General features: G+C 43.6%; 1 protein-coding gene across 1 annotated transcript in view; it reads right to left on the bottom strand.

The window, feature by feature from the left end:
- LOC134338391 (uncharacterized) overlaps positions 1–26,614 on the bottom strand; it is a 140,315-nt gene extending 113,701 nt beyond the window's left edge. The window contains exons 1-7 of the mRNA XM_063034183.1: positions 26,462–26,614; positions 23,134–23,431; positions 21,285–21,460; positions 20,009–20,259; positions 18,426–18,558; positions 15,974–16,427; positions 1,205–1,343 (exon numbers count right to left, since the gene is read on the bottom strand). Coding sequence (XP_062890253.1) covers positions 1,205–1,343; positions 15,974–16,427; positions 18,426–18,558; positions 20,009–20,259; positions 21,285–21,460; positions 23,134–23,431; positions 26,462–26,539 — 1,529 coding nt within the window. The 5' untranslated portion in view covers positions 26,540–26,614. The remainder of the gene's footprint in view (positions 1–1,204; positions 1,344–15,973; positions 16,428–18,425; positions 18,559–20,008; positions 20,260–21,284; positions 21,461–23,133; positions 23,432–26,461) is intronic.

The raw sequence follows: 26,614 nt of genomic DNA, 5'->3' as shown, positions 1-26,614 counted from the left end.
ATTAAATCTGATTTGGATTCTGATTGTAATTCTGATTCTGAAAAGGCATTGGTCAGGCTACACTTGTGATATTCTCTTGAAACATATCAAGTATTGAAAGGCCTAGATAGAGATGGTGTGGGAAGGATGTTTGCTGTAGTGGGGGAGTCTAGGACCAGAGTACACAGTCACAGAACTGAGGGGCCTCCATTTAGAACACAGATGGCAAAACACTGCTTTAGCCAGATGTTCAATCTCTGCAGTTCATTGCCACAGGGAGCTGTGCAGATCAAGTCATTGGGTATATTTAAAGCAGAGGTTGATAGATTCTTGGTTAGTCAGGGCAGCATAGGTTATAGAGAGATAGCAGGAGAATGGAGTTTAGAAGGATAATAAATCAGCTATGATAGAATGGTGAAGCAAACTAGATGGACTGAATGGCCTAATTTGTTCCTACTCTATGCCTTATGGTGGATATCAATAGTAGTTAGTCCTTGGCTTTCAAATCTGGCATTCAGCTTCATGTCATAAATAGGTTGAAAAGAATTCGTAAAGCAAGATATTACCAGAAAAGTTTTAACTGCAGAGATCACCAAAACCAAAACATTTCACAGGCTGTGTAAAACAAAGGACGGGCATACTGTCCATGTTACTGAAGTTGCCACAGACATCCTGTGCTCTGCTACCTTTACGGTGCAGCCAAGCTCAACCCATCAAGTTATTCCATGACAGTGGTCATTGTCATCGCTGGTTAAAGCAATCCTTTTATACCAATACTTCATCTTTTTCTGTCTCAAAGTGCTGGAACACCCTACAGCAGGTGAAGGTCTGCAATAGTAAATCAGCACCCAGTTCTCAAGGGTAAGTAGGGATCAATAGTAAAAGCAGGCATTGCTAGCAAAGCCCAGGTAGTGAAAATTATCTAACAACAAGTTTGCTGTTCATTATCCTTCTCTTCGTACAGAAACATCTGCATGATGCTAAGCTAGGGCACATCATCGGTGATGTTACCTGGGGTCGTCGGGTGTTTTGGGTCTTTCAACATCGTACACCCTCGCCCAGGTGACCCAACCGGGGTTGATCAGACCCCGGCCTGTGCCCTAGCGGCAACCCACAGATCTGCCCTCTTTATCCAGAGCCACCTTGACGCTTCCTCTGCTGCATCTGTGGTGGTAGAAGTGGCTCTCCTCCTTCTCTCTCCCGTGATTCCAAGTGCAGTGTACACTTTGAGCGTGACTGGCCGGCAAAGCCACGACCCCCGACCTCCGCGGGCCAGCACTTTGCTCTCCAGCCTCTTCTTTGGCAGCTGTTCTTCAGATCCTCATACTTGGCTCTTTTCCGCTCGTAGGCCTCCTCCATGCGTTCTTCCCATGGCACAGTAAGCTCAAGCAAAAACATGCTTCAATGAGTCGGACCACAGACACAATGTCGGGCTGCAATGTAGTCTCTGTGACGTGGGGTGGAAACTGCAGCTGTTTTCCCAGGTCTGGTTTTAGCTTCCAATACTGTGAAGTGAAGAGCAAGCCGGTTGCTTTCCGGTGTTCTGTTCGATTTTCCCCCTCTTTGACAAAGCAGGTGGTATTCTTTTCCGGCAGATGTTAGGGGTGCTGCAGATGTTTTAGCAATTGTCCGGAGGACCTGGTCATGCTGCCACTGATACCGGCCATCAGCAAGAGCTCTGGGGCAGCAGCTCAGAATGTGCTCTAGTGTACTGGTCTTCTCACAAAGGGGGCAAGCTGGTGGTTCTGCAAGGCCCCAGCAGTGCAGGTTGGATGGGCTAGGATGGATGTCATAAACAGCCTGGATAAGGAACTTGATGTGGTGTGGATCCACCTTCCAGAGATGGTTCCACGTGATCTTTCGCTCGATCACCTGCTCCTATTTGGTCCAGGCTCCTTGCTGTTTCATTGCCACTGCTCTGCTGGTCCTCTCCTCCTCCACAGCTGCCCTTACTTCATTCTGGACCAGTTCTCGTCGCTCTTTCCCTTGCACTTTGTCAAAATGGGGGACTTCAAGTTTCACAATGGGGACGTTGGGAATGGACCCAAATGCAAGCCTGGGCTTCCAACTAGGCTCGATATTGCCTCTTGGCACCCTTAATGGCTTTCCAGAGTTCACGCCTGGATTCCGTGTAGCGACTCGTATCCCTGGACCTAAAAGCCGCAGCTCTAGCCTTTAAAAGGGACTTGACCTCATAATTCATCCAAGGTTTCCGGTTGGGGAATACCCGGATCGTCTTGCGAGGCACACAGTGTCCGTGCATTTCCAAATAAAGTCCGTGACAGCTGAGGCATACTCATCGAGGTTAGCTGACGAATCCTTGAATACTAACCAGTCCACCGATTCAAAGCAGTCACGGAGGACCTCATCCATTTCCTCCGTCCAATGCGACACTACTTTTGACACCGTGACCTCCCGCTTCAGTTTCTGTTTGTAAGCTGGGAGGAGGAGTACGGCCTGATGGTCCGATTTTCCGAAGTGAGGTCGTGGGACGGAATGGTAGGCATCCTTGACTGCTGTGTAGCAGTGGTCAAGTATATTGGGGCCTCTAGTGGGGCAGCAGACATGTTGGTATAACTTTGGCAGTGCCTTTCTGAGGTTGCCCTGGTTAAAGTCCCCGGCTGTAATGAGCAAAGCCTCCGGATACCTGGTCTCAAGTTCACTGATGTTGGCATACAGTATGTTCAGAGCACACTCCACGTCCGCCTGGGGGGGGAATGTAGACCGCTGTCAGTATGACCGAGGTGAATTCCCGTGGCAGATAGTAGAGACGACACTTCACTGACAGGTGTTCCAGGTCTGGGCTGCAGGAGCTTGTCCGTGCCACTGTGTCCGAGCACCACCCAGTGTTGATCAGTAAGCAGACACCACCTCCTTTCGTCTTGCCTGAAGACGCCGTGCAGTCCATCCGATGGATCGAAAATCCCTCCGGTCGGATGGCACAGTCTGGAGTGGCGGGGAGAGCCAGGTCTTGGTGAAACAGAATACACAGCAGTTCTGCATCTCTCTGCATTAGGTGAGTCTCCCTTTAAGATCATCCACCTTGTTCTCTATAAACAGCCTGGATAAGGAACTTGATGTGGTGTGGATCCACCTTCCAGAGATGGTTCCACGTGATCTTTCGCTCGATCACCTGCTCCCATTTGGTCCAGGCTCTTTGCTGTTTCATTGCCACTGCTCTGCTGGTCCTCTCCTCCTCGACAGCTGCCCTTATTTCATTCCGGACCAGTTCTTGTCACTCCTGCCCTTGTACTTTGTCAAAATGGGGGACTTCAAGGCTTCCAAGTCCAACTCTTCCCTTGGCGACTGCCCCCACAGGCACTTTGTGGCTCAGTCGCGTCTCAGCTTCTCTCACTGCAGCCTCTGCTCTCCGCTCTCTTCCAGTTCTCACTTCCACTCCTGCTCCGGCAACCTTTTTGGATCTGAAGACTCCCGGAACTGCAGCACCTCTCTTGCTCACCAAACCTTGAACTCCTCCTCGATGGACTTCAGGGGGAGCCTCGGTTTGCAGTTATTCCTGTACAGAGCGATGCTGCTGATGTTCCTCGGTAAACCCAGCCATCTTCACAGCAACTGGCTGACTACCCTCTCTAATTCAGCAGCAGTGGAAACTGGAAAATCCTAGAGAAGCAGTGGCCAGAGGATTCTTGGTAGCACACCGTGCTGGTAAATCCATGCCTTAAACCGCCCTGGAAAGCCAGTGCTGTCAACCTCTTGCAACCATTGTTCAAACTCTCCACAGGTGGAGTCTGGACAGTGCTATTTTAGCAGTTGGACAGACTTCTGTTCATGTAAGTGTGTTGTATGTATATTTGCTGAATACTTCAGTGGGAAAGCACATTGGAGGAGAATACAGTGAAGCTGTAAAGCGATGTGTTACAAGTTACACGTGTGAGAAACAGAATGAAATATAGGGAAAATGAGGTCGTCCACTTTAGAAGAAAAGGATAAAAATCAGAAATACACATGGTCCTAGAGCAGGGATTCTCAAGCTTGTTATACGCACTGGACCCCAACATTAACTGAGGGGTCTGTGGACTCCCAGTGGGGAACGTCTGTCTTCGAGAATGTTGCTATGCAGAGGAACCATACAGGAAGCATGAGAATTAGCATACAGGGACAACAAGTAATTGGGAACACAATTGGAATCTGTACCTTGTAGCCAATGCGGTGGAGTGTGAAAGAAGGAAACGTCTCCATACAACTCAACGGGGCATTACTGAGGCAATATGTGGAGTGCTATCTGAGCATTCTTTCTGGTCTGCTTATTCATGGGAAGATGGGAAACAGTTTGTAAGCTTGATTCCTGGGATCAAAAGCTGTTTTATGAGGAAAGGTTGAGGGGTTGGTCATTTCCTCTTTGGAAATTATACCCACTGGAGTTACAGAAAGATGAGAGGTTTTCTCACTGAAAGTCTGAGAGGAATCGATGAGACAGATGGTGAACAAGTAGATGCGTTGTGGGAGAGGGCATATTTTCAAAAATGAGGAGAGAGGTGAAGAATGAATATATCCCAGACTGAGATGGACACACGATTGTTCTATGGGGAAGTTCATCACAGGTAAAACCATCCTAACCACTGAGCACGTCTACATGAAATGTTGTCATAGGGAAGCAGCATCCCTCATCAGAGATCCCCATCTCCCAGGACATGCATTCTTTTCGCTTCTGCCATCAGGTAGAAGGCACAAGAGCCTCAGGACTCCCACCACCAGGTTCAGGAACAATTACTACCCCTTAACCATTAGTCTCGTGAATAAAATGAAGGGCCTCGTGCTTGCCTCATCATTGAAACCTTCCCACAACCAATGATCTCACTTTTAGGGAATCTTTATCTCATTATCTCATGTTCTTGTTACTTATTACCATTTATTTATACTGTATTTGCATTTGCGCAGTTTGTTGTCTTCTGCACTCTGGTTGATCTTTCATTGATCCTGTTATAGTTACTACTATATAGATTTGCTGAGTATGCCCACAAGAAAATGAATCTTAGGGAAAACGATGAAAATGATGGCATATATGTACTTTGATAATAAAATTTACTTTGAATTTGATGTTAAGTGTTCTGTGGAATTAGGCTGGAAAGGGCTGCAGATGTCAAAATGGACTGGAATAAAACAAATCCTGTTTACATCCCTTTTTTTATATATCAGGCATGTGAAAAGAGAATGAAAGTCACTTATTGCAAAGCTCCGAAAGCCCAGGACACAGCCGCGATGCGTTCTGCACCACAATTGCTTCAGGAGTGCAGTGGCCCTATGTGTAAATTCGGACCTCAGCAATAAATGGAAGCAATCATATTAAGTTTCACTGCGAAGAGTACAGCCCAGGGTTAATCAAAGGAGTGGAGATGAACGGTGTTGTTTCAACACAAGTGAACAATCTTTATGTCAATTCACAGGCTGGCGTTCAGCAAACATTTTTTTTGCACAAGTTTCCATTACCCCGTTCTCGGGCTAAGTTTCGATTTCAAGATCTGACGTTGCAAATAACAGAGGAAATGTTTAAAGTCAGAAGCAGGAAACTCTAGAAAAAAATATCTACATGAAATGCTGTCATAGGAAAGCAGCATCCATCATCAGAGATCCCCATCTCCCAGGACATGCATTCTTTTTGCTTCTGCCATCAGGTAGAAGGCACAAGAGCCTCAGGACTCCCACCACCAGGTTCAGGAACAGTTACTACCCCTTAACCATTAGTCTCATGAATAAAATGAAGGGCCTCGTGCTTGCCCCATCATTGAAACCTTCCCACAACCAATGATCTCACTTTTAGGGACTCTTTATCTCATTATCTCATGTTCTTGTTATTTATTACCATTTATTCTTTCATTAATCCTTTTATAGTTACTATTATAGAGACAAGAAAATGAATCTCAGGATTGTATATAATGACATATATCTACTTTGATAATAACATTTTCTTTGAATTTGAAATTAAATGTTCTGTGGAATTGAGCTGGAAAGGGCAGCAGGTGTCAAAATGGAGTGGAATAAAACAAACCTATTATCAAACTGCTCTTTGGCTCATTCCTCATGTGTTATGTTGTCCCAAACATCCAGCCCACTCTCTCTTCTATTGGACAACTTGCATGCCTATCTTCACAGCTCATCCAATCAGAAAGGGAACAGATCGGCTTGTCCGAGTGAATGATACTCGATGTGCCGTGAAACTAAACACTCGGTAGGATGTTTGATACCAACTGTGAAAAAAAGAATTAAAGTCACTTATTGCAAAGCTCAGAAAGCCCAGCACATAACCATGACGCGTTCTGCGCCACAATTACTACAGGAGTGCAGTGGCCCCTCTGTGTAAATTCTGACCTCAGCAATACAGTAAATGGAAGCAATCATGTTAAATTTCACTGCGAAGAGTACAGCCCAGGGTTAATCGAACGAGTGGAGATGAGAGGTGTTGTTTCAACACAAGTAAACAATCTTTGTGTCGATTCACAGGCTGAAGTTCAAACATTGTTTTGCACAAGTTTTCATTTCCCCGTTCTCAGGCTAAGTTTCGATTTCGAGATCTGACGTTGCTGTTAACAGAGGAAACGTTCAAAGTCAGAAGCAGGAAACTGTAGGAAAAAATATCAGCAGGCAGCAAGTGTTAGAGATCGGAGAGAGCAAGTTATCGTTAAGTGCAGAGAGCAGGCAAAGGGGATTTTGTATCTCTGGTAGAGCGAGGCCATGGTTAAAGTGACTGACAGGTGAGATGCAGTGATGATGTTTCCTCTTACGGGGTAGCCTGGGACCAAGAGACATCGTTGACAGGAAGAATTGAACTCTGAGATGGAGAATGGATAACTCTCTACCCCGGAGGGATGTGGAAACCCAGTAAATTTCGTCATTTTAAGTCGGACACCACCAGGTTCAGGGACAGTATTAACCCCGACACTTCACTCACCTCAACACTGAACTGATTCCACAGCCTGTGGACTCAAATTCAATCACTGATGTTCTCAGTATTCTTTATTTAACTATTTTATCGTATTATTTTATATTTGAACAGTTTCTTTTTATTTTCAAATTGGTTGTCAGTGTGTAGTTTTTCATTAATTCTATGTATTTCTGTGTTTTAAAACCTGCAAGAAAATTAATCTCAGGGTGGTATATGCTGACATACACACTTTGATAATAAATTTACTCTGAACTTGTAGAGTTCACGTCTGCTATTATTGTAGACATACATTGGCAGGGTGTAAATGCCATAACAATGAGCTTTTTGCAGATAATTACAAGATGAGGAGAAGCATAAGTTAAAATAAACTTAAATTACATAAATTATCAATAACTTGCACATGTGCAAATTAAACAGTGACACCATGTTACAAGTGTGCGTTAATGGCGGACCCAAATAGAAGACACGGACGCTGGAGTACTAGGAACAGGACTAGGTTTGACAGGAAAGCGAGGGAAGAAACAATGCTAGACATTGACACAGGCCCTGGATGAGACTAGGATGCAGGGCCTGGGCAAGGACTTGGGCTAGAAGCACAGGACCCGGACGTGGAACTAGGAACTCCTGAACCAGCGTCTGGACAAGGACCTGGAACCTGGGTCTTGGTTGGGACTCGGAACCTGGGTCCTGACTCGGAACCGGAACCCGGTTCTAGGCTAGGACTCAAGACTGGACGTGGAAATCCTGCACAGGACGAGGCACATGGACAGGATGAGAAAACAAAGCCTTGGCTTGGACAGGGCAAGGTTCTAGGACTTGGCTTGGACAGGGCGAGGTTCCTGGACTTGGATTGGACAGGGCGAGGGAACTCCAGCGCCGGGCTGGGTGAGGCACTCCTGGGCTGGGCGAGGACATGAAGCTCAGACTTAGACAGGGCTGGAACATGGCACCTGGACTTGAGAGACAGGAACACAGGAACATGGAACACAGAGCCAGGACCCCTCCTTGGGAACAGGGCTTAGGGCCGGGATTCTTCTTTGACACAGACACTAAGCACGGAGACACAAAGAGAACAGTTCCAAACTCAATGTTAGATAGCTCCTTATCTTGGCATGGCAAAGCTCCGGTCTCACTCCAGTGGTGTTGCACTTCGCGGGGATACTGACAGGGTTGCAGCCAAAAGTTTCAGGCAGAAGGGAGAGGGAAGGGAACAGTCCAGCACCCCAAGCTGAATCCAGGAGCTATTTATGAAGCCAGCCCGGAACTAGAATCAGGTGCCTCAATTAAGGCACCCAATGGAACAAGGGAAAACAGGAAAACCCAGAGTAAGGAATCAATGAACCGGACCATGAACTGGAATATGGCTTCACGGACCGGACCATGACACACCAATGCGATTGACAGCGGAAAAAAAATATTCTGAGCTATCGTCAAGGTTTTTCAGATTGGCTCATGGACTTAATAGCAGTGGGAATGAAGCTTTGAGACTTGGGTCTTCAGATTCCTGTTTCTCCTGCCTGATGGCAGCATCCAGATAGCGGGGATCTCTGATGAGGGATGCTCCTTTCCTGGAACATTGCCTCTTGTAGATATCCTCGATGGTGGGAGAGCTGTACCCCTGATGGAACTCTCTGAGTCCACCCTGTCCGACATTCCCACACAACTCTTCACAAAATCTCTGCCAGACTCCTACAGTCTCAATTTTCCTTGTCTGGCTGAACTGCGACAGCCACAGAGCTCTTTCCCCTTGTCCCATAATACCACTGGCTTTCAACAATCAATCTCAGAATTTTAATCTCAAAATTAAAATTAACAACGAATCTGGCATCAATTACAATATGCAAATGAGAATAAACTTATCCAAGTTTATACCACTGTCTGTTTTGAAATGTTTCCTAAAGTCACTCCTGAAATGAGAATCTCGAACTTTCAGACCATTTACAAAGGGTTGGACTCTCAAAAAGAGATGGGTTTATTTCTATCCAACCACTCACTTCCACTTAACACAGAATAGTATAGCACAGTCCAGACCCCTTGGCCCAAGATGTATGTCGACCTTTTAACTGAGGCCAAGATCACTCTGATGCATACCTCGCACAGAGCCCTCTGTTTTTCTTTCATCCATTTGCCTATCTAAGGCTACGTCCACACTAGACCGGATAAATCCACAACCAAAGCTTTTTCTCTTCATTTTGACCCTCCGTCCACACTGAAATGGCGTTTTCCTCCCCCAGAAACGGAGCTTTTCTGAAACACTCTGCAGCGTTTTTAAATCTGAAAACGCCGGTTGGCCGTTGTAGCGTGTACGGGGTAACCGGCTAATTGTGAAAACGCTGTCATGACGTGTCAGAACAAACAGTGGAGGCAGCACCGTGCTGCATTTTCTTCAACGCAACCTCCAACCCCACAACAATATCTGACAATAGATGTCTAACAGCCTAATGTAACATTGTATGGAAATTCAAGATAACACTGGTGCAGACATGTTTAAAAATGCAAACAGGAGGAAATCTGCAGATGCTGGAAATTCAAGCAACACACATCAAAGTTGCTGGTGAACGCAGCATCTCTAGGAAGAGGTACGGTTGACGTTTCAGGCCGAGACCCTTCATCAGGACTAACTGAAAGAAGAGCCAGTAAGAGATTTGAAAGTGGGAGGGAGAGGGGAGGAGTCTTCTCCTATAATTTCGGATCTCCCCCTCCCCTTCCCACTTTCAAATCTCTTACTGGCTCTTCTTTCAGTTAGTCCTGACGAAGGGTCTCGGCCCGAAACGTCGACTGTACCTCTTCCTAGAGATGCTGCCTGGCCTGCTGCGTTCACCAGCAACTTTGATGTGTGTTGCAGACATGTTTTATACATTTAACAAGGTGCTTTATTAATGTATTGCTTGTGCAAACATTCAATAGATGCAATTGTCACTTCTGTCCAGTAACTCTTTTTATTGCACATGTTAATACAGCAAAATAATACGTAAAGACACGGCAAAAGTAAAGGCAAACAAATGAGGTAACAGCAAATTTCACTTTTGCCCAGTAACAAGCCTTATTGCATTTTGTTGTAGCTGTCATCCCTTTCATCGGTGAAGAGACTGGCTGTAGGAAATGCTTCTGGACAAACGCGCACCAAGTCTTTCATTTCGCAATTTCCTTTTAAGCTTTTCAAGTGTGTAACTGGACAAACATGCACCAAGTATACCATTTCCTCTTCGCTTGTTTCCTGTGTGTCCTGCGTATGCCCAGTTGGAGGAGATTTGCCCAAATACCCGCTTTAATGTGGACGGAGGTATTTTCAAGAATGCCTCATGTGGGCGCCTATCGTTTTTACGCGAAACCGGCGTTTTCAAAATTATCCAGTCTAGTGTGGACGTAGGCTAAGAGACTGGTAAATCTCCATAATGTATTGCCTTTACCCTCTCTTCTGGCAATGCATTCCACACAATTACCACTCTCCTACACATTCCTCCAAAAAAGCAGAGGGAGGGGAGGGGAGAATGTTAACTCAGACCGTGGGAGGCCTGTGTCGGGTATTTTCATGCCTTACAAGGCGCAGATTGGAAGTCTGTGTGGGGAGCCAATTACCTCCAATTACCTGAAAATTATCTCCTCTTGTATTAGCCATTTCCACTCTGGAAAAAAAAGGCACTGGCTGTCTACTCTTATCAGTGCTTCTTATTATCGTATATAGCTCTGTCAATTATACACCTTTACCTTGGAACCGTAAACCAAGTCATCCTTACCCTGTTAAATTCCAAGGATTTCAAATGAGACTGTTATTTCACCTCATAATTTAACCCTGGAGTCCTGCAATCATTCTGCATTGTGCTAATGTTATTTTGTGACTGTATGTGCTTGGTCATCACTATATGTGCTGTATGTGTTTTGCACCTTGTCCGCAGAGGAACGATGGTTCATATTAGTTGTATACGTATGTATAGTTGAATGACAATAGACTTGAAGTTGAAGTTGAACTTAAATCTTTGTTGCTCTGTCTGTCTGGGCTATTATATCCCATCTATGCTGATGCTGTTCAGAAGTACTCATGTGGTGATTGAACCAAAGTTCGTGCAGCCGTAATGAATCCTATGTCCTCCACTGTTCAATACCTCAGTATAAAGGACAACCATCTACTGGCCCTTTGACTGTACCCTGAACCTGTAAAGATTACTTTAATCATTCCATCTTTTAAATACTCATGCTGCACTTCCAATATTTAGGCCAACGTAGATAAACTTAAATTCTCCTGCATGGATATCTATTTCCCAAAGTATTGCTTATTCACTTGAACAATTAATATTACCTGCCAGTGTAAATCTTGCACCTGTTGTCACATGAACAAAGTCACCAGAGAGAAGTAGCTGGTAGATATGAAGCTGTCTCTTGATTCGACAAAATGAGACATGGCAGGCACCATATTGAGACCTTTTCAGAGGAAGAGGTCTGCTCAACATAAGACTACATGACATTTTATATGCTAAAGATAAAAGGCCAATTCTATATTTACAATGTATCTGCAATGCTTTCTTTGAACCACACAAAACTGTCACTTTCGGTTCGGAGCAGGCAGCGAAGTGAGAGGGCTTTGGCGGTAATGGGATGAGGCGAGGCAGGTTTACCCGTGTTAATTGTGGAAAGGAAGAATGTGTGTGCGGCCGATTTTCTGCGCTCGGTGTCAGATGTGGGAAGCCCTGGAGTCTCCCAGCCTCCCAGACATCCATATCTGCTGCCGGTGTGTCGAGCTGCAGCTCCTATGGGACCGCGTTAGGGAACTGGAGGTGTAGCTCGATGACCTTCGTCTGGTCAGGGAACTGAACTGAAGAGACTGGGGAAGAGGTGGTTGGCTCACAAATAGAGAAAGCTTGGAGACAGTGTGTGAGGGAGGATAGGCAGGTGATAAAGAAGGGAAGCATTCAGACCGATGGTGTCTATTTTAATGCAAGGAGTATTGTGAACAAAGCGGATGAGCTTAGAGCATGGATCAGTACTTGGAGCTATGATGTGGTAGCCATTGCCGAGACTTGGATGGCTCAGGGACAGGAATGGTTACTTCAAGTGCCAGGTTTTAGATGTTTCAGAAAGGACAGGGAGGGAGGTAAAAGAGGTGGGGGCATGGCACTGTTGATCAGAGATAGCGTCAAGGCAGCAGAAAAGGTGGACAACATGGAGAGATTGTCTACGGAGTCTCTGTGGGTGGAGGTTAGGAACAGGAAGGGGTCAATAACTCTAGTGTGTGTTTTTTATAGGCCGCCCAATAGTAACAGGGATATCAAGGAGCAGATAAGGTAACAGACCCTGGAAATGTGTAATAATAACAGAGTTGTCATGGTGGGAGATTTTAATTTCCCAAATGTTGATTGGCATCTTCCTAGAGCAAGGGGTTTAGATGGGGTGGAGTTTGATAGGTGTGTTCAGGAAGGTTTCTTGACACAATATGTAGATAAGCCTACAAGAGGAGAGTCTGTACTTCATTTGTTATTGGGAAATGAACCTGGTCAGGTGTCAGATCTCTCAGTAGGAGAGCATTTTGGAGATAGTGATCATAATTCTATCTCCTTTACAATAGCCTTGGAGAAAGATAGGTTCAGACAAGTTAGAAAAGTGTTTAATTGGAGTAAGGGGAATTATGAGGCTATCAGGCAGGAACTTGGAAGCTTAAATTGGGAACAGATGTTCTCAGGGAAAGGTACAGAAGAAATGTGGCAAATGTTCAGGGGATATTTGTGTGGAGTTCCGCATAGGTACATTCCAATGAGAGAGGGAAGTTATGGTAGGGTACAGGAACCGTGGTGTACAAAGGCTGGAGTAAATCTAGTCGAGAAGAAAAGCTTATAAAAGGTACAGAGAGCTAGGTAATGTTAGAGATCCAGAAGATTATAAGGCTAACAGGAAAGAGCTTAAGAAGGAAATTAGGAGAGCCAGAAGGGGCCATGAGAAGACCTTGGTGGGTAGGATTAAGGAAAACCCCAAGGCATTCTACAAGTATGTGAAGAGCAAGAGGATAAGACAAGAAAGGATAGGACCTATCAAGAATGACAGTGGGAAAGTGTGTATAGAACCGGAGAAAATACCAGAAGTTCTTAATTAATATTTTGCTTCAGTATTCACTATGGAAAAGGAGCTTGGCGATTGTAGGGATGACTTGCAGCAGACTGAAAGGTTTGAGCATATCGATATTAAGAAAGAGGATGTGCTGGAGTTTTTGGAAAGCATCAAGTTGGATAAGTCACAGGGACGATGAGATGTACCCCAGGCTACTGTGGGAGGCGAGGGAGGAGATTGTTGAGCCTCTGGCAATGATTTTTGCATCATCAATGGGGACGGGAGAGGTTCCGGAGGTTACGGATGTTGTTCCCTTATTCAAGAAAGGGAGTTGAGATAGCCCAGGAAATTATGGACCAGTGAGTCTTACTTCAGTGGTTGGTAAGTTGATGGAGAAGATCCTGAGAGGCAGGATTTATGAATATTTGGAGAGGTATAATATTGTTAGGAATAGTCAGCATGGCTTTGTCAAGGGCAGGTCGTGCCTTACGAGCCTGATTGAATTATTTGAGGATGTGACTAAACACATTGATGAAGGTAGAGCAGTAGATGTAGTGTATATAGATTTCAGCAAGGCATTTGATAAGGTAGGCCATGCAAGGCTTATTGAGAAATTAAGCATTATGTGGCACCATGTTCCTGGAGGAACGTTGTTTCATTTTTACTGTGTACTGTACCAGCAGTTTATGGTCAAAATGACAATAAAAAGTGACTTGACTTGACTAAGGAGGCATGGGATCCAAGGGGACATTGCTTTGTGGATCCAGAACTGGCTTTCCTACAGAAGGCAAAGAGTGGTTGTAGACAGGTCATATTCTGCATGGAAGTCGGTGACTTGTGGTGTCCCTCAGAGATCTGTTCTGGGACCCTTGCTCTTCGTGATTTTTATAAATAACCGGGAAGAGGAAGTGGACGGATGGGTTAGTAAGTTTGCTGATGACACAAAGGTTGGGGGTGTTGTGGATAGTGTAGAGGGCTGTCAGAGGGTGCAGCGGGACATTGATAGGTTGCAAAACTGGGCTGAGAAGTGGCAGATGGAGTTCAACCCAGATAAGTGTGACGTGGTTCATTTTGGTATTTTCTGGTCCTTCAATCAATTGTTGTTTTCACACCTCTACGATCCCATGCTCCAGAGCATTTTACACGTAATCTACAGTCCATATTCAGATCTGAAGATTGGTGGCTGAAGTTATTTGATATATGTGCTAACTCCAAAATTGCCTTAACACCACCCATATTAATAAAAAAAAACCCTTGTGTCAATCTGTCAATCATGAATAAACTTTGCTTTCTTTCTCATCATCTGAATCATTTGTAAATATGCTGATTATGATCACAGGAGTTAATTGACATTGCATAGATCTGCACATTGATCCAAATGTATAAGACCTATTGTCACTGAAAAGGCTGGGCAGTCAATATCCCTCTGTAAACTCTGGTGCTGCAGGTGGTTGCCAGGAAAGTTTAAGCTTGTTTAAGCCCCCAACCAGTTCAGTGACTTTCTAACCCATTCTGCCTCACCAGATTCACAGCAATGTGTTGACTTTTAACTGTTCACTGAACTGGCCAGTAAGCCACTCAGGAGTAGTGATGGATAGTCATTGAATACCGATCTTGTTGGAGATACACACATCATGTGAATAAAAAAAACCAAGCACACTGATCCTTACAAAATGGACACTTAGAACACAATGGGAAAATAATTCAGTGGTGATCGATCAGACTACACTTGGAATTCTGTGAACAGTTTTGTGCCCATTATCGGTGAAAAGGATGTGCTGGTACTTGAGAGGATCCAGAGGAGGATCACAAGAATGGTCTGGGAATGAAAGGATTAACATATGCGGAGTGTATGATGGCTCTGGGCCTGTACTCACTGGAGTTTAGAAGAATGAGGGGGGAAATCTCATTGAAACTTATTGAAAATTGAAAGGTCTCAATAGACTGGATGTGGAGAGGATGTCTCCTATAATGGAGCATTCGGAGACCAGGGCACACAACCTTCAGAACAAAGATGGGGAGTACTTCGGTACTTCTTCAGCCAGATGGTGGTAAATCTGCATATTTCATTGCTACGGATGGCTGTGGAGGCTAGGTCATTGGGTTTATTTAATGCAGAGTTTGATAGGTTCTCAGTTGGTAAAAACATCAAAGGTTACAGGGAGAAGGCAACAGAATGGAGTTGAGAGGGCAAATAAATTGGCCATGATGGAATGGTGGACCAGGCCCAATAGTGCAAATGGCCAAATTCTGTTCTACCTTTTATAGTCAATCAGTTTAAATAGCCCACAATAGATAATTTGAGCAAATGAATATAAGATCCTTGATTAAGCAAAACCAGCCCGATAATCCTTCAAACATTAAAACAGCTTTATTTATTGACAGCCGAATTTCACACAGTACAAAACAGAATTTACATTATATTAAATTAATATTATTCAGATAATTTGAGCAAAGCTTCTTCCCTGCCATTCAGCCAATGGCTATTTTTCACGTTGTATCGATGTGGAGTCGCAGAAAAATCATTTACTCGGTTCAAGTCATTATATTTATGATACTTAAGAGAAGTGCCTTGAGGGAAAAAAAAGCATAATAATTGAATAGATTCAAAAATCAATAGGCACGGCTATCCACTTTGTACGTGTGTGGTGTAAGAGATGAGAGTTGTGGACAAGTTTAAGGCTTGCCAGAGTTTAAAGTCCACCATGGGAGAAGTGTCCACATGGGTTTGATGAGGTCCAAGGGGGGTTGGATTGTGCACTTACAAGGTACCCAAGATGCATAAATCATCCAAGCTTCCAAATCACCCCAGTTCCATCAGCAGATATTGGTCACATTAGCTAACCTGGGCTATGTTCCCTCAGAAAGAACACAATATGGAATATGTGTTTCAAGAGTTCCTACCTCACATCAGTTACAGTTAGTGCTGATTCGACCAAGGTAATTAACCAAAGGTACTTTAAATGTAAAAACTAATTCAGGTCTTTATCACTGCCATTGATTTTCAAACTGTTTAGTTAGGATCCTCTGCATTAGAAAGTTAAATCTCGCTGCCACCACGCACTCTCAGGTTGACAAGGATGGTAGAATATTGCGTAATGCCGTAAGATTGCAGTGTACGTTCATCTTCAAGCGGCGTTGATTGAAAGGTTAAGTAGTACTGGCTTCGCCGGATTCGCTCCAGGGATTCAATTTTAGCTTTTAAACTTGAAACCTTGTCACTTGGCAAAACCTGGATCGTCCGGTTACGCCCGTCTATCCCGACAAATATCTCCATTACACTCAGGGTGAGCAGCTGGATTTCTGCATCAAAGAAGATCTTGGCAACCAGCAAGGTGATCCTATCATCCAGAATGGTGTCTTTGAATTGCAGGCATTGCTGAAGAGCTGGGATGTTCCACTCTTCCTGGATGCCACGTTTGATCTCAGAGACCTTGTTGTAAATGCTGGCATTTTGCTGTAACGAATTACCATTCAGGGCCGTCACCGTGACTCGGAATGTCTTCACTGACTGAGGTAAACAAAACAAAAATGGGCAGAAGTAAAATATGTTCCTTTTATACTTCAGAGGCGACAGAAAACAAAAGAGGGAGATGGGAAACGACAACTTGAAGGGTAGTTATGGGTGTCGTTAGTGTGCAAAACTACACTTGCACCAAGAGCACTCTGTGGAATAAATTGCAAGGGCTGAAGTGAGGGTGGATGCGTGCCATGGGATTGCGAGCTCCAACAGTGTGGCGTAGGCTGTCATGGTCTCAATCAGCAGACAACTCTGATTTGCTGTTCATTTGGAGCTCCATTCTCCACTATTCGGTCTGTCACCAAAAACTCCTGCAAATTTCGACAGAGCTTTCTAACTGACTGCATCACCATCTGGTATGGGTGGTGTGGGGGAGTGGAGCTACTGCACAGGATTAGGTAACCAGCACAGAGTTGTAAAATTAGTCCGCTCCATCATGGGCACTAGCCTTCGTAGTATCCAGGACATCTTCAAGGAACGATGCCTCAGAAGGGTGGTGTCCTTCATTAAAGACCCCCCTCCCCAGGACATGCCCTCGTGTCATTGCTACCATCAGGGTGGAGGTACAGAAGCCTGAAGGTCACACCCAACAACTTCTTCCTGTCTGAATGGACATTGAAGCCACAAACACTACACCACAACTTTCTTTTTTGCACTACTTTATTTAATTCAACTATTTAAGATATAGTATACACACACACATAATGTAGGTCATTTTTTCCTCTATTATGTACTGCATTGCTGCAAAGATAATAAATTTCATGACATGTGCCTGTGATATTAAACCTCATCTTATTAATGTTACACAGCTGAAGATACAATCAAAAAAGGAACCCACTTTGGTGTGATGAGTGTCAAGTTACAGGTCAGACACTTGTTCATTTCACTTGTTGTAACTCAGTTTTTCTGTTGAATTCTATAATCATTTCTACCAGTTGTCGTCAAGCAACTTAGTGAATCGAACACAAGGAGTAGGAGAAAAAGAAATCAACCAGAACTGAACTTTTTTGGCTTGATCTGGGTAAAATAGTTATGTCTATAACCTCAACTGCCCATTCCTCCACAGCCACAGATACTACCACCGATCAGTTTTCCCAAACACATCACTGAAAACTTAAATCCATAAGACATAGCAACAGAATTAGGCCATTCAGCCCATTGAGTTTGCTTCACCATTCTATCATGGCTGATATATTTTCCCTCTCAACCCCATTCTTCTGCTTTCTCCTCTTAACTTTTGATGCCCTGACTAATCAAGAACCAATCAACCTCCTCTTTTAATACACTAAGTGATTTGGCCTCCACATCCGTCTGTGACAATGAATTCCACACATTCACCAGCCTCTGGTTACAGAAGTTCCTTCTCATCGCCATTCTGAATGGATGTCCCTCTATTCTGAGGCTTGGCCTCTAGTCCTAGAGTCCCCACTGTAGGAAGCATCCACTCCACGTCCACGGTCTAGCCCTTTCAATATTTGATGGGTTTCAATAAGATTGCCACCTCAATAAGTTTTTTCCAATATTAAACATGTTGTATAAATCCACAGTTCAAGACCCCAAAAGCTGGGTCACCCCCTGCTTCGGTTGTGTATTACCTAGTAATCAACTGTATTTTAAAATGGTTAGGCTTTAAACATTTAGGATGATTAACCTAGATAATGAAATAGAACCATGTCACAAGGCATTCAAATCTGCACGTAATACATGTGCCATGTTCACCAGGACCTTGCTTAGCTCGAAACTCCACCCAATAATGAGCAACAAGGTGAGGTAAGGTGGCTGGTTTTCAGCACCAGAGACTGCAAATTACCATAGAGGACAATTCAAGCAGTGCAAAATCAGAAGGCCTGCGACAGACTGTAGCATATCCCCTGGGCAGAGGCAGTCTGGGATGTTTATCAGTAGCCAGACACTGGCAGGGTGAAAGAAAATGGGGAATAATGTATCTCCACTCCCTTATATCTGAAAATCAATTATTCAAACTCTTACCTGGACATCCCATGCCTCAACATTAGAGACACAAGGCATGCTTAGCCATTTCCTGGCCTCATCTTTCATCACATTCCAACCATCTGATGAAGCCACGTTTCCAGTTGGATCAGCTGGATCAAGAATGATCGGTCTGAAAAATAAAAGCATTCCAATGACAAGATTGAACTTTGAGCTATTTGCTGACAGTACACGCACTGCGTATAATGGCCATCTTTGTGATCAATTTGCATTAATCCTCCATCAGTTTATGACAAAAGTGTTCAATTTATTATCAGAGAAAGTATACAGTATACAACCCGAAATTCTTACTCTTCACAGACATCCACAAAATTAAAAAAAACAAATGAATGAATGACAGGAACATCAGAACATCAAAGCCACCCATTCCCCATCCCATACACAGGCAGCACAATGAGCAGAAAAAGGAATCAACTTTCCTGCCCAGCTCTAGTCGGCTACAATGGTAGTGTCTGTGGCCTCAACTCTCCATTCCTCCGCAGCCTCAGAATTTGTCATTGATCATCACAGTATTCCCAAACATGGTAACAATAATTCAAACAGATGTATCACTGAATACATGTCACAATGCGTACAGATCTACACATTCCCCATCTGCCATCACAACAGAAACAGAAATGGACATCCACAAAATGTGAGGAATGTATTCTGAGATTTTGAGTCAAACTTTGAAATGAGGAAGTACTCTACGGAAAACTCCATAAGATGAGAGAAAGCTGACAGAAAATACTACTACTGATGGAAAATGGCCAAAAAGTGAAATAGAAACACTGGCTAAAAGAGCTTGAGGAGGCAAAAAATGGTGAGGTGACAGAGGGTAGACTGTGGTGAGGTAGAGAATTGTAAATAAGGCTGAGGACTCTGAAGTCAATCATCTGAGTAAGGTAGGCAACAGTGGTTAGTTAGGAAATGAGGAACATTAAGAGATACTTTCAGATGTTACCTTCGGAACTGTAGAGGGTTCAAAGGAGGTTCACGAAAATGATTCCAGGATTGAATGGTTTGTCATATGAAGAGCATTTGATGGCTCTGTGCCTGCACTCACTAGAATTCAGAAGGATGAGGGTGACCTCAATGAAACATAATGAATGGTGAAAGGCCATGATAGAGTGGTATGGTGGGAGAGTTTAACACCAGAGGACACAGCCCCAGAATAGAAGGGTGTCCTTTTAGATTGGAAATAAGGAGGAATTTCTTTAGCCAAAGGGTGGTGAATCTGTGGAATTCTTTGCCACAGCCAACTGTGGAGGCCAAGCCTTTATGTATATTTAAGGCAGAGATTGATAGATTCTTGACTGATCAGTGCATGAAGTGATACAGGTGAAGGCAGCAGATTGGGGCTAAGGGGAAAATTGAAACAGCCATGATGAAATGACAGCAGACCTGATGGGCGAAATGGCCTAATTCTGCTCCTATACCTTGTGGTCTTATGTTTTAAGAATGTGATGCCATGTAATACTTTCTATTGGACCTGTGTGTACAAGAATCCAGAAGGTGAACCCAATTTAAAAACAAAGGGTCCCATTATTTGGCATAGTTTGAAGTGTGGTTGGGAATCTTACCTTCTGTTGCTGAGTTTCTTGATTATGAACTCTGCAAGAACTGCATTATTGACATCATAGTAGTTAGTCCAGTAGATACATAGATCCTGATATCTGCAGATCAGTTCCAAGACTGTGCGGAACCCTTCAGCCGTGTCAAATCTCTCTTGATGATTACCTTCCTCCCAGGCATAAATGGTCAATAACTCTAAGGCATACTTTGCAGGCAGTCGTGCTCCATTTCTCAGCTCTGATTTCCGTGGTTTGACATACTAGGGAGAATTATTGACAATCACGGATAAGCAAATGTGATGTTAAGCACACTCATTACCCTCTGTTTTGGTTCTATACTTCGAATCTTCATTATTTTCTCTGATGAAACAGCCTCCCTGAGGTTACATGCCAAGACCACACCTAGACCAATGGCTACATGGGATCATTCCCAAGTGGCCCCTATCTCAACATCTCCATCACACAAATTGCTGAATCTGCACTGAGATCTAGGTCAGGTCAGCCATGATCACAGCCTGAAGTCAAAGTCCCATGGGATGACTCCTCCTCCTGTTTTCTTGGCCTTATGAATGTTCTGAGAGTACCAGAAGAATATATAGGGAAAAGACTTGGATTTAAGTACCCCATTTGTGTATAAAGCAAGATCTCACACAGGGCAATGATGGAAATGGCGAAATGATCTGTATATTGTCAGTCAGTTGGGGAGTACATGTTGTCCAATCTCTGATAGTTCTGTGGTGCCATCAGTCAAGCAGAGAGGACCATCACATCCTTAGGTTAAATCTCAACCGAATGAGAAATTGAATCAAAAATAAATTTTGAATTCAATTAGAAATGTCTTTGTGACCATTTCTAGCCTGAAGCAGGTTGCATGCTGGGAGTATACTCTGGAAACTAGGGACTCAATCCAAAATTGTACCATGGAAGTCAGTGATTTCATTGGAGAGCTGCGTTCTGCCCACAAACATACAATGGTATCTCATGGGTTTCCTGCATTGGCTATTGGGCAGGTCCTTGGGAGACAAAAGCAAATAGCAACATCCCCAAAGATTCTGGGGGTCTTCGGTCCATAACCATTCAAAATTGGAGAAGGGATATTCAAGACTGTATTGAGAACCTGATGCATTGGACTAGGGACACACTTACTCCATGATCCTGAGGAAATGCCAAAGAGGAAGAAGGTGTAATCTGAGATATCAAAGCAAGATAGCATTTTAGGTTTGATACAACAACCCTTCCATAGGCTTTCAATGATTAACAATTATCACTTTCTTCCGTCACTCACCTCCTTGTACCAATATTTCAGCAGGCGAATCAAGTCTTTAACCTTTGGAAATTGCCGCTTCACAAATGATCTCTGAAGTTCCGTAAAACAAGCAGAAAATTCTCCATCTGTCATCTCGTTCTCGTTTGCAAATTGGGTTAGTTCGAGATGTGCTTTGCTTCTATCACACTGTGGTGCTGCAAGAAATAAAATGATGAATGAGAACATGGTCAAAAGACTATTGATTAATATCTGGTCAAGTATCACCTCCAAGACCAAATAGGCCATTCTATTGGATTCACTCCAGTTTATTTAATCTCAGGATATTTTCCACCTTCCCAAAGGTTCCCAGAAAGAGTTTGCTGAAGTTTGCATAACAAAGGAGAATGAGGGGAGATTTGATAGAGGTATTCAAAATTATGACCGTTATAGATGGGGTAAAAGCAAGCAGGCTTTTTTCCCCACTGAGGTTGGGTGACACTAGAAATAGAGGTTATGGTTTAAGGTTGAGAAGTGATTATTTTAAAGGCAGGGGTCCCCATCCTTTTTTATGCCATGCACCATTAACCAAGGAACCTGTGGACCCCAGGGTGGGAACCCCTGGTTTAAAAACATTTGGGGGAACTTCTTCACACAAGATGGTTGTGAGTGTGTGGAATGAGCTGCCAGCAGAGTGATGGCTGCGGGTTCAATTTCAACATTTAAAAGAAATTCGGATAGATACATAGATGGGTGTGGTATGGAGGGCTGTGGTCCAGGTACAAGTTGATGGGACTGGGCAAAATCATAGTTCAGCATGCACTAGGTGGGCTGAAGGGCCTGTTTCTATGCTGTAGTGTTCCATAACTCTATTTCTGCTAAGAATCACCTGTAAATTTAACCCAAGATAATGACTAATGCTTTTTGCATCTTGGTAAGAGTGGCCAAGAAAATGAATCCCTTTCTTATGAAAGGAAAGGAAAAAGGCAGATATTATCTTTTAACAGCAAGTTTTAGACTTGCTACCCAAGACTTCCCATGGAATTCATTTTGTTATCAAACTGGTTTAATGTCAGCGTTAAAGCAATAGCAGTAAGATTTAGGGTTAATATTCCTTGTTATTTCTCCTATGAAAGAATCTTATGTGCCATATACAGACAAAAAGTGAACTGTAATCTACATTCAGTGGCCACTTTATTAGGTACACCTGCTCGTTAATGCAAATGTCTAATCAACCAATCACATAGCAGCAATTCAATGTACAAAAGCATGCAGTCCTGGTCAACAGGTTCAGTTGTTGTTTGGATCAAACATCCGAATAGGGAAGAAATGCATTCTAAGTGACTGACTGTGGCATGATTGTTGGTGCCAGACAGGGTGGTTGGAGTATCTCAGAAAATGCCGATCTCCTGGGATTCTTATGTGCAACAGTCACTAGAGATGGCTTAGAATAGACGAATAAAAAACAAGACATCCAGTGAGTGCAGTTCAGTGGCTAGACTCTCCTTGTTAGTGAGACGTCAGAGGAAAATGGCCAGACTGGTTCAAGCCGACAGGAAGGTGACAGTAATTCAATAGCCTTGTGTTACAGCAGAGCCATGCAGGAGCGCATTTGTGAATGTACAACACTTCGAACCTTGAGGTGGATGGGCTACAGCAGCAGAAGGCCAAGATTACAGGAAGTACCGAATAAAATGGTCACTGAGCGCATTTTCTTCCTTAACAACAGCAGCAACAACTTGACTCAGAATAAGACTCTGAAGAGAGCAAATTAGACAAGCTCCTTTCAAACCGCCTATCCACAGAAGCAGTGACAGAAGAATTAAAATTACATTTGAGATGTAACATTACTATTAATTATAGTCAACGTATCATTGCTATTAATTCTTACTTAATGCATCATAGGTTGGCAGAACATCAAAGGACACGGTCTCTGAACTCTTCTTTGATTGCAGCTCAAAACTCAGAGATTTTGGCGATGTGGTACTTTGCTTTATGATGTTGATATTGATATTATCGACTTGATATGCAAGGCTTTGAGAATATTTATCCAACATTGCCCGAATTCCCTCAAGAATTTCATGCCTGGTGTCTCTCTGGTGCTGGAAACTTTTGAAGCAACTGAGAAAGACGACGAGATCTGCATCTGAGCTATTTTTTAAAGCTGTTCCTTTTCCTGATGATCCACCCTGTCAACAAAAAAAGTTACACATCTAATTATCGTTCTTTTCAAACATTTCCAGAATTAGAATTGAAATCAGGTTTAACATAGCCAGCATATGTTTTGTGTGCAGGATTAACATGGTGGTGCTTTGTTCTGTCCCTTTAGTTCAGAACTTTCCCCTTTTCCTGAAAATCCAGAAGGGAGGCAGTTGAACAAACACTCTTTAAGGATATCCCCAAGTAGACATGCACTACGTTCATAGAAGACATTTGACAGTTGGTCATCGCTATTACCATCCAGCCTTGTCCTCACTGGAGGACACACATACAGTCTTCCCAAGGAAATGGTGAGGTAACCTTTGTATATACCTCCACCTTATCCAGAACACTGCCACCAAAATTAACGCCCTAATCTTTTTCTATTTCACTATTTTTTTTTAATTTAGCATAATTCCATGCATTCTAAGCCCATATTCACTGACAAACAACAATTTGTTGAAGCCGAATGTATGCCTTGTTACGCCCTGAAGACACAGGTCACGTCCTCCCCACCATTGAGCACATCTGCATGGAGCATTGTCACAGGAAAGCAGCATCCATCATCAGGGACCCCCACCACCCAGGTCATGCTCTCCTCTCGCTGCTGCCATCAGGAAGAAGGTACAGGAGCCTCAGGACTCACACCACCAGGTTCAGGAAGTTATTACCCCTCAACCATCAGATTCTTGAACGGGGGGGGCGGCGGGATTACTTACTTGCCCCCGTGTAACCCATCTTTCATCTACAGTTCCCAGCTGCCCTGGAGCCACAGGTTTAATTCTATTAACTTCCGATTTGTTGCCTTCTTAGCCCAGGGCTCTGGGAGTAATCCTGAAATTACAACCCTAAGGTACTGTTTTTTTCAGGACTTGCCGCCTAAATTTCTGAATTGACCTTGCAGGACTTCACCTCTCCTTCTGTTGATGTTGCGAGTGTCAGGTCATTCCCGTTGAACCCTCCCTGATCTGTCCGGCTTCCATCACTTCACCGGCTGCTGTCCTGCCCCTTTAATAAACAGCAGACTTGGAAAAGAGAAAATTCTTCTCCGGCCTTGCCTCACCGCGGCTCGCCCTTCTTACAGAAGCCCGGTGTTCATCATCGCGCACACGTTAACCGCCCAGCAACACTTCCACCTCAAGGAAGACCTTCTCAAAGTGGCCACTCAGCTGGAGACCACTTCCCCTTCACTCACTGCTAAGCGCCTCAGGGTCATGCACTGGGTGCTGACAGAAGCTTCACACAAGGATCAGGGGACCACCTCGTAAATTACTCGCCATACACCGCGCCTACTTCAAGCAGCGAGGCCGAAAGTTTTTTTAAAAAAGCGAGAACTCCAGACTTACTCCCAGTGGAACTTCCAAAGCTCAAGACAAATTTATTATCAAAGTACATATACATGTCGCCATATTCTGCCCTGAAATTAATTTTCTTGCCGGTAGTGTAGATCCGTGCTTTCCACTCAGAACTCTTCATCCACCACAGAGCACTCAGACCTGTGGTAGAAACAAGTCGGACTTGTCCTGAAATGCTGCCCAAGAGGGAGAAAGCTGTGGCAAGTTGATAAGATCCCCCATTGGACCTGGGAATGTACACAATTTAACAAAGACCTTTGGACCGAACCACACTGACTGCATTACAAAACTGTTGACAGCTTCGCCCTTAGTTTTTTAAAAAAATGAGAACTATTCACCAGTTTTGCCATCATTACACTGGCTGCCCGTGTCCTATAGGATTAATTTTTAAATAATTTTAAAAATATATCTTACCCCTAAACAAACCTCCCCTCACCCGCCCTCCTCGAACATACCATGGCAGCTAATGTATTTACAATACAACAATTCAGAAATACAAGTGCGGACATTTCACAGCCATACTCCCACACCACTTCAAGACGAAGGCCCACACACATCCACAACATGTCAGATGATCCAAAATACACTCATATTACAATTCGTCAACCACCCTGTGAGGTAAACCATATGCGTGTTAAAAGGGAGGCAGCTTCCCAAGTACAATCAAATGCCCTCAACTCGTAGGTAATTCCTTAAGACTCCCAAAATATGACAAGAAAGGTCCCCATTTCGAATAGAACTTTTTCACAGACCCTCTCAAAGTGAATTTAATCTTTTCTAATTTTAGGAAAAAACATTACGCTCTCTAACCAAGCAGCAGCAGATGGGGGAGTGGCATATTTCCAGACCAGCAAGATTTTCCTACGGGCCAATAGCGATGTAAATGCAATGATATCTCACTGGCTTGCATTTAAAACCAAAACATCATCTGCCACACCAAATTCAGCTATAAGCGGGCAAGATCTCAGTGTCACCCCCAAAACCTCTCTGATAATTTAAAAACCAGTGTCCCATAGCCATCAAGCCGAGGGCAAGACCAAACTGCATACACTAAACCAGCCGGAGAGAAGAAACACCTGTCACAGCCTGCGTCTGTCCCGGGATATATGTCAGCAAGCCTGGCTTTACTTAAATGTACCCTGTGTAAAACTTTAAATTGTATGAGCCCCAGTCTAGCACATGGTGACGTAAAAATAATTTTAACTGTATACAAGACTCTAAATAATCTAGCTCCTCAATATATCCCTTACGTCCCTAATCGTAATCTTAAATCCGTGAATACTGGTTTGCTTAAAGTTCCTAGAGTCAAGCATACAAGAACTGGTGATGCGATCTTGCAAAAAAAAACTCTTAATGACTGAGATACGCCAGACTAGTTTCAAAACACTTCCAAAAAACTACTTTTTAAATTTGGCTTTCTTACTATATAGGATTACTTAATGTCTCTTGATGTTGATTACATTTATATAATTTGGTATATTCGATTACAGTTTATCCTATATAATGTTTGTCTTGTTACTCTTAAGCTTATCTCTTATTTTTATGAGTAGATTGATTTATCAGCATCTTCATTCACGAGGAAAAGAAGTGCTTGCTGTTTTAAAAACTGAATTATAGTAAGTACCACTCGGTAAGTATTTTTCATTTAAAAACTAACCGACTCACCTTAACGGCTTTGATCACTTTAACGTCGGGTTGTTTGGTGAAACACTGATTTTTTAAAAACTCGCAGATCCTGTTCATGGCCTCTCTCACCTCGACATTAAATCCGCTTGGCTCCAAGTTCTTTTTAATGAAGTCGTCCAGTTTCTCGGGGTC

This window comes from Mobula hypostoma, chromosome 27 (assembly GCF_963921235.1).
Source record: "Mobula hypostoma chromosome 27, sMobHyp1.1, whole genome shotgun sequence".
In the NCBI taxonomy this organism is placed as follows: Eukaryota; Metazoa; Chordata; class Chondrichthyes; order Myliobatiformes; family Myliobatidae; genus Mobula; species Mobula hypostoma.
This window is presented reverse-complemented; position numbering and strand designations above follow the sequence as displayed.